An 8658-nucleotide genomic window follows, 5' to 3' on the forward strand; every position below is an offset into this window, starting at 1 on the left:
GAACCAAGCTTTACCTTTTAGACCATTAAGGATTTCATTCTGTTTGTCATGAAGGATCAATCTAATCAACAACACAAGATTTTACACCGGTTCACTTCTTTCATGTTCAGAAATACATTTAACAAGTGAAAGGATATATTTTATGTTCAGTTTCCCTTTAATTTAGGAAAAGAGATCATTCTACCTTAGAAGAAGAATTTGTAATGGATTACACACTAGGGAATACGATAGTCGATAAATTAGTTTCTATATATTTCATACAGAGTTAGAACATGTAATCCAGTGCCCTACATTTGGAATAAAACTCTATGGGTTCTTACTTGACACAGGAAGGTACACCTCTAGTAAACAGCTATTCCTCTGAAATGCAATTAGATCTTTGAAACTCCATGCAGTTGAATAAATCAGTATTCCTTACCAGCTTAATTATCTATGTACTGTTTGTCTGTATACAGTAGAGTGTTATGCAGCACAATGCCAATTAAAACTGATCCGTTAATCACCAATAAAACATTAAAGGTTCATTATCTGTAACTCTGTGTCTGAGACGAGGAGGAAGGCTGGGTTATGTAAGTGCCTGTACAGTGTTGACTGGAGGCTCAGGATGTCTAAGTAGTACGGGGGAGTGGGGGGGAGGAGTGCAAGCATTGGTGGAGGAATGCATTTAATAGTGGAAGATAACTGTTTAAAGATATGACATGTGCTGCCTTTACTTCAAGCTTCCCAGTGTTAACGAGCATGCAAAATAAGCAGAGTGTTGACTCTAGACCACTGTTCCCAGGAACACTCACTCTGGGATGTATTGTATTGATTATATGACCTCTTGGTCCTATCTTATACTCAAAAGTCCAGGCTGCATTGCTTACTGAGATAGCCCAAATGCTTTCAACTCCCAATGGTTTCAAGCACAGGAGGCATTAGGTATCTCTTCAGTTCTTGGGAGGCATTAGGCATCTTTTCAGCTTCAACTGGGAATGGGAGAGATGTGGTCTAGGTCAGGGTAGCTGGCTCTATGATCTCCATTTCTCCTTATTTACAAAGGAGTGTTCCACGTAGCGCACCACAAAAAAATGAATATCTGGGGAAGACAGGGGAAGGGAAGAACTTACTGAAGTTTTGAGTTGCAGGACGCCCTCTAGCAGCTATTACTTTTTCAGGCCTCGGCAGCTGTATTTTCTTTTCTTCAGTACTCAGTAGACTAGGTTTCATGTCATGTAAATACAGCTTTGGAGACAGAAAAAAAATGGCAGACTATTTTTATTTCTGGTTAGGTATAGGCCTGGGTTAGCAAAAGTGAAAATGAAAATTATAAATAAAAATATGTGATCAGGTTTCCAATTGCAGAACCACCACAAGTTTGCTTAAATCTACAGAAGCTCCATGCCTGTTTATTTGAACTATTTTAATTATTAGTCCTGCCAGTACTAGAATCCATCAAGTTATCTTCTCAAAGAGAAGTGACATAACAGCATTGTGAATGGACAACAAGATATTTTGGTAGAATATTGCATAAGCTAAGTGACAACTAGATTTTTTTCATAATAAATCCTACTTCAGTCAGCAGCAGAAGATATAGCCATGTTAAAAGGGCAGAACTATCAATTCACCATAGAACAGATAGGAAACAATCTCTGCTTTACTGAAAAGGAAGTTCCCTACAGTCAGTGGTAACCTCAACTAATATGTTACATTCCAGATATAATATGGGTTTATACAATATTGCAGTACTGTTAAAGGAAGATTATTAATTCAGTGCATTTCCCCAAAGGGGCAATGTATGAATGTAACTGCAACATACAGACTTTTCATATGGATCTTTTCTCCAATATTTTTTCCCTAACAGTTCTATCCAAAAGGGTGATGATGATTATGAAGATTATACAACTAATAAAACTTGGGTTTTGACTCCCAAAGTCCATGAGAGTGATGTCACTCTTATTTTAAATGGTTTGCTTGAGGGATATGACAACAAGCTGCGGCCTGATATAGGAGGTGTGTGAACTTTTTTAACCTACTTTTGCCTGAATGTGGGGGGAAGTGGGGCAGAAAGATAATTTTTATTTACTATTATTTTGGAAGTTGAATCTCTGAGATCAGATGCAAACAAAATAAAACACACTGGCCATGTCTACACAAGACTCTGACTGCACAGCAGCTTCTTACTACTGTGCAGTAGCATTGTGTGGCACAAAACATGACGCAATGCTACCGAGCAGTAGTTACAAGCTCCTGCTCAGTCAATGTCACCAGGAAGCTGTTCAGGGATGCTACTGTGCAGTAATGCTGACTACTGTGTGGTCATTTAGTACTTGTGTATGCAAATACTAAATGACTGTGCATAAACAACTGCGCAGTCAGAGTCTCTGGTAGATGCGGCCAGTAAATCTTAATTTTGTTCAGAGTCCTATCTGAGCAAGGAATCTGTGCTTGTGGCTAAAGTTTTAAAACATGGGCATATAAGGTAGGTCATTAGATCCACAGCAAGACATATACATTTAACTGTCCTCATTTGTAGAAGTGAGGAATATTTACAAATTCTATTTGTGAAAGCAGCAGGAACGCAACAACATTGACTGACTTTCATATTTAAATACCTACATAAGAAATTAGCACTTAACTTTTGAGTATTTAGTTTTGGAAATGTTAGCATGTCTAATTTATTCGTATGGATGTATAATATAATTATAGTGTTATAAGTACTAGAACAAGAGGGAGAAGAAAGTAAGTATAAATATAGGAGAACTTATATATATGACATATCCTCATGATGTGGAAGTCAGTGGCTCTAAAATCATTTGCATTAGCTGGGATCTTATTCATATTGGTTTCAGATAAGCTTTGAAAAGCAGAGGAGTACCTGAAGAAGTGGAGGAGTGTATAACTTATTTTCCATATCCTAAAGCTGTGGGAGAGAATATAATGACATTACAGAAAGGAGGAAAGAGAATCCATGAACAAGAGCAAAGGGAAGCAAAGAGGAGAGAGGTCCATGTAGTTGGCTAGTTCAAACAAGTCAATAGAGAGGTTTAAAATCATCTAGGACAATTTTCAATTTCAATGAAAATTATCATGAGGGCCTATGTAATTAAAACTCAGTGATAGTATATATGTATGGATCATAAAGTTAAGAGAGGATTTTCCTATGGTACACATGAACAGAAATGCTATTTGGCTTCTTGTTCCAATCCAAGAGTTAAGGGATTAAAAAGAATGAATAATTCATAAAAAGGCATCTGGAAAGTTTGGTTCAGTTTTAGGCAGGGGTACCTAGGAGTAATGTGGTCAGCATGAGGGAATATAATTGTTTTTCATGCCTGTTTTACAAGTTTCAAATACTGTTGCCATTTTGGTCTCAAGGAGCACATCTACAAATGCAATAAAGGTGCATGAATAAATTCTGGATTTTAGTGCCCTGGAATTTATTGCTTCTGGGAACTGCATCTGCACATGAGCCTGGGAGTACAGCACATTGAGCAAGGTCAGAGCAGCCTTGGCTGGCAGGGGACCTGGGGGTCAGCCTGCCAGCTTGGGGCTTCTCTCCCTGGCTCAATGTACTTCAGAGGGACTGACTGGGGCATGAAGGTGCTTCACTGTGGGGCTAGCTGCCAGGCCAGCTAGAGCAGCATTTACATGTGCTGCTGCAGAGTTCTTTGCTCTGCAGTAGGATAGTACTTGTATTTACAAGTACTATTTTACTGCAGAGTTAATTAATCTAATCCAGCCTAATAGGGATGCATGTGTAGATGTGTGATGCTAACTGCACAGCTAATTAGCCAGCTGCACAGTAAACATCTTGTGTAGACGTGCCCAAGAAGTTGTTGCTTATTAGGGCTGTGCGAAGCATCGGTCCCTGATTCGATATGGTGGAGATTCGGCCTGATTCAGTGGCTGAATCTCTGAATCTGAATTGAATCAGGAAACCCTTTAATTTCTCCAAATAGAATTGGAACCATCCAAATTGATTCGGAGAGATTCAGAAAGATTCCATGATTTGGACATAGACACAGCTTGAAGTATGTAGAAAAAAACATTTAAAGGTATCAGGTGACTCACGAATGCTGAGCTGCTGGGGCAAATGAAACATCTGACAGAAGCACAAAGGGCTCCCCAGTGTGCTCAGCAGCAGTTCCGGAAGTGGACCAGAAGGACTTTTAGTCCACTTCCAGGTCCACTGGGGAGCATGTGGGGCGTCCCCTGGATCCCCCAGCTCAGCGACTGGTGCCTCTTCAGTCTGGGGAGGTACCTGTAGCTGACTGCTGAGCTGGGGAGTCACAGGACCCCCACAGCATGCTCTCTGGTGGACCCAGAAGTGGATGAGAAGTACTTCTGGTCCACTTCCAGGTTTGCCGCTGAGCTTTCAGGGCCCCCCCCCCGCACTCCTGTGGGATGCTCCATCTGCCCCACCATCGCAGCATTCACGAGCTGTGCCTGGTACCTCAAAGTGTATAGAAAAAAAGCATTTAAAGCTTTGTTTATGGCTGAATCACTGATTCTCTGAATCAGCATCAAATCTTCAGATTTGGATTTGGCTTAATTGAACCGGGGACAGTGATCCAAATCAATGAATCGAATCACAGTTCCCGATTCAAGCCAAATACATATCTAAATCAAATATGGCCCGTTTTGTACACCCCTACTGTTTATCTTCAGCCATAACTTCAGGCTATGCCAGTTACATGCCTTCGGTCTTATAATATGAATAAGCAATGCAATACATCATAAAAAGAATTTTAAAAATGTATTTTCTCAAATAGTGCTCACAGATAAATTATGTTTTTGCAATCACTCCTTCAGATAATCCATACAAATATGCATGCACAATCTCATGCTGACCTGACTTATACTGGCCACTGGCCACTGGCTTTGGGAGTTATTAATTACATATGTCCACACCCCAATTAATATACCACACACTGGGCGCATCTACACAAGATGTTTAGTGTAGAGCTGCATAATTAGCTCCTCAATAAAGTCTCAGTGTCTACACATCTGTTAGGGTGCAGGAAACTAGTTAACTCCACCCTAGATTTGTACTTGTAAATAGAAGTACTATCCTGTGGTGGTGTTCTTTAGAACACAACAATGCACTGACTTGGCTGGCTGGGGTATGAAAGTACTTCAGTGTGGGGGCTGCTTGCCAGTTAGCCCCACACTGAAACACTCTTGTGCCCCAGGCAACCCCTCCATAGCATGTTGAGCTAAGTCAGAGCAGTTCCGGGCTGGCAGACTGACCCCCCAGGCTCTCTAGCAGCCAGGGCTCTTCTGACTCCGCTCACCATGCTGCCATCCCAGATGCATGTGTAATTGTGGTGCCTGGGAGCAATAAACTCTGGTGTGATATGTGCTGGAGTTTATTGCTCCACATTAATAGCATGTGTAGATGCACCCACTCATGAATACCCATGAGATACTCCAGATACAATTACCTTATGCACGTTGGATGTTGACTTTTATTTGTATTACTGATGCTTTTGCTTTCCTTCCAGTGAAGCCAACAGTAATTCACACTGACATGTATGTAAACAGCATTGGTCCAGTGAATGCTATCAATATGGTAGGTAAATTTTGTTACATTTTTTGTTCAGCATGTTGCATTTGATGCATGTAATAAACCTTTATATGTGCAAAACTGTATCAATTTTAATATTTTGGCATTGCAGTATACACCACTTATTTTAATTTTTTTTTATATCATTGCTATTGAGGAGTGGGTAGGTCATGGCTGAATGGGAAGGTGGAAATGGATCATAGTTTTACATTAAGGACAATGTTGATAACTTTATTGCACAGGTTTGACAACATTATGCCCCCATATGTCCATCATGGAAGACTTGAAAAATTAAGATTAGAACACGCTAAACATTTGTGGGTGGGAGGGTATCAGCATTTTGATAAACTTCATATCTCACAAACAAGAGCCTGTGTAAAATAGCCATTGTACCATTTGTGACAGAACTGAAGAAGTATTATAAAGGCAATTTACATGTCTTGGGGTACAGAAGTGGAAGATAGACCTGTGGATAGCCTCTGGTAAAGGTCAGAGGGAAGAGCAGTGTTGGGTGTCACTGTGGGTGGATGATAGGTGGACAAGGCCTTTTTCAAACAAGTAATGGAAGATTTCAAGTCCTGGACTTGGTTTTTATGTGGGACTTTAATTGTCAGGATATCTGTTGGAAGGAAAATAGCAGTGCACAAGCAGGCAAGCAAATTCTTGAAGTGTCCTGGGGATAAGTTTTTGATACAGATGGTAGAGAAGCCAACTAAGGGAAGAAGCTGTTCTTGACTTACTGCTCACAAACAGGGAAGAGTTGGTTGAGGATGTGAAGGTAGACGGTAACCTGAATGACAATAAGCATGAAATGATAGAGTTCTATATCCTAATGGAAGGAATAAAGGAAAGCAGCAGAACAAGGACACTGTTCTTCAGAAAAGCAGACTTTGACAAACTCAGGGAACTGGTGAGTAGGATTTCCTGGAAGGCAAGTCTGAGGCGAAAAGGAGTGTAGGATAATGTGGAAGACAATCTAGTTATGGATGATTCTGAGAAGGCCAAAGCATTTAATGCCATTTTTGCTTCATTTTTCACAAGTAGGGGCAGCAGCCAGTTGATGAATGTAGTTGTCAGCAAAGATAGGGAAAAAGACAAACAGCCTAGAGTAATGCCAAAACAGGCTAGGGACTACTTAGAGAAGCTAGATGTTTTCTAGTCAGCAGGGCTGGACAGGGTACACCCTAACATACTGAAATAACTATCTGGGGGTAGTTTTTGAGTCACTGGCTATCCTTTTTGAGAACTCCTGGAGGTCAGGTGAGGTCCCTCATGAATGGAAAATACAGTGCTCATCCTTAAAAAGGGGAATAAGGAGGATCTAGGGAGTTATAGACTAGTAAGCTTGACTTCTATACCCAGAAAACTCATTGAACAGGTCCTCAAGGAATCTGCTGTGAAAATGCCAAGAGGAGAAAAAGGTGACTAGGAGCAGTGAGCATAAATTTACTAAGAAAAAGTCATACCTGACTAAACTGATTTCCTTATATGATAAGCTGAGAGTCTCTGCGGCTGGAGGGAGAACAGCAATATACCTTGACTTTAGCAAGTTTTTTGTTGCTGTCCCTCACAACATTCTTATTAACAAGGTAAGAAAATACAGACTAGATGAAAGTACTGGATGGTGTATACATAACTGGTTAGATCATCATACTCAAAGGGTAATCATCAATGTCTAAATGTTTAGTTGATGATCTTCATTAATGGTCTAGAATGACCTGGCTATGCTGGAGAAATCACCTGCAATCAATCATATGAGATTCAAAAAGGACAAGTGCAAAGTCCTACATTTGGGATGGAGGCACAAATACAGACTGAGAAATGAGTGAGTGGGCTGCAGTACTGCAGAAAAATGAATTGCAGTACTGGGGGTCACAGTGAAGCATAATTTGAATATATGCTAACAGTGTGCTCTTGCTGGAAAAAAAAAAAGGCCAATAAAATACTTGGTTGTATTAACAGGAGCATCACTTGCAAATCACTTCCCCTCTGTTCAGCACTGGTGAGGCCTTGCCTGGAGTACCATATTCAGTTTTGTGCCCCACACTTCCAGAAGAATGTGGACAGTTTTTAAAATTCAAGCACAGAGCAACAACAATAGTTTAGGGATCTGGGAGGCAAGACAAATTAGTGACATTTAATCTGGAGAAGAGGACATTGAGGCAGGATTGGCTTCAGATACCTGAAAAGTGGTTAAATAGAGGATAAGGGTGCAGACAGAAGTGACAATTTTTTGCCTGGCCACAGAAAACAGTTTAGAGCTACTACCAAACACAAATGCACAGCTGCAAACAGCTTCAAAAATGTCCAATTGGGTGAAAATCTGACCCTTCATTGCAAACGGTATCAGATAAAGATGATTCAAAATGTATTCTCTTTTGTAACTTGTGTCTGCCAAGCTCCCAGCCTGTTGCTGTTTTCAGAATGGGAGGGAAAAAAGGGAGCAGAGGAAGTTCAATCAGGGGCTTTTTCAGCCTTCCCCCCCCTACACACACAGAGGGCAGGACAAGTGTATTGCAGTCCCCCCAAGGTGGGGGGGGGAGCTTCAATTCACCCACCCCATCCCTTAGCAACATCTTGGGAGCCCCAAGCATGAGATCGGTCTGCTGCCTTTTCCCCCTCCCATTCTGAAAACATCCAGCACTGGCAGAGAGCCTGCCCATTACTATGGGAACTTGGCTGCAAGCTCCCAGCTGGCAGCTAGATTTCCCTCCCCCATAGAACCAACAGTGAACTTCTGTTTGGTCTGAGGTAATGTTGTAACTCAGAATTCTTTACAAAAATTGTTCTGAGTTACAGCTGGAAGCTGCACTTCTGTTTGCACCCAAAGATAGGTTTTTATCTGAGGCTGTAGGGGACAGGACTAGGAGCAATGGCCTCCATCTTCAGCAGAGGAAACTTGGGTTGGAGATTAGGACTAATGTTTTGACTATGATCATGGTCAAGCATTGAAACAAGTCACCTAGAGAAATAGAATCTACATGCTTGGAAACTTTCAAAGCAGGTTAGACAGACACTTCGCTGGGAGGGTTTGAACAGAGAGCTGGACTAAATGTCTTTGTGATGTCCTTTCCAGTCTTATTTTACTATGAAACTATACTACATGTATA

At 41.0% G+C, this 8658-nt stretch overlaps 1 protein-coding gene across 2 annotated transcripts in view; it reads left to right on the forward strand.

Annotated features, from left to right (window-relative positions):
* The window catches only part of GABRG2 (gamma-aminobutyric acid type A receptor gamma2 subunit), a 177810-nt gene that overhangs the window by 72096 nt on the left and 97056 nt on the right, over positions 1–8658 (forward strand). For both annotated transcript variants that reach the window (XM_019506492.1, XM_019506493.1), the window contains exons 2-3: positions 1844–1992; positions 5487–5554. In XM_019506492.1, the coding sequence (XP_019362037.1) occupies positions 1844–1992; positions 5487–5554 (217 nt within the window). The remainder of the gene's footprint in view (positions 1–1843; positions 1993–5486; positions 5555–8658) is intronic.

This window comes from Gavialis gangeticus, unplaced genomic scaffold (genome assembly GCF_001723915.1).
Source record: "Gavialis gangeticus isolate Ggan-Ray unplaced genomic scaffold, GavGan_comp1, whole genome shotgun sequence".
In the NCBI taxonomy this organism is placed as follows: Eukaryota; Metazoa; Chordata; order Crocodylia; family Gavialidae; genus Gavialis; species Gavialis gangeticus.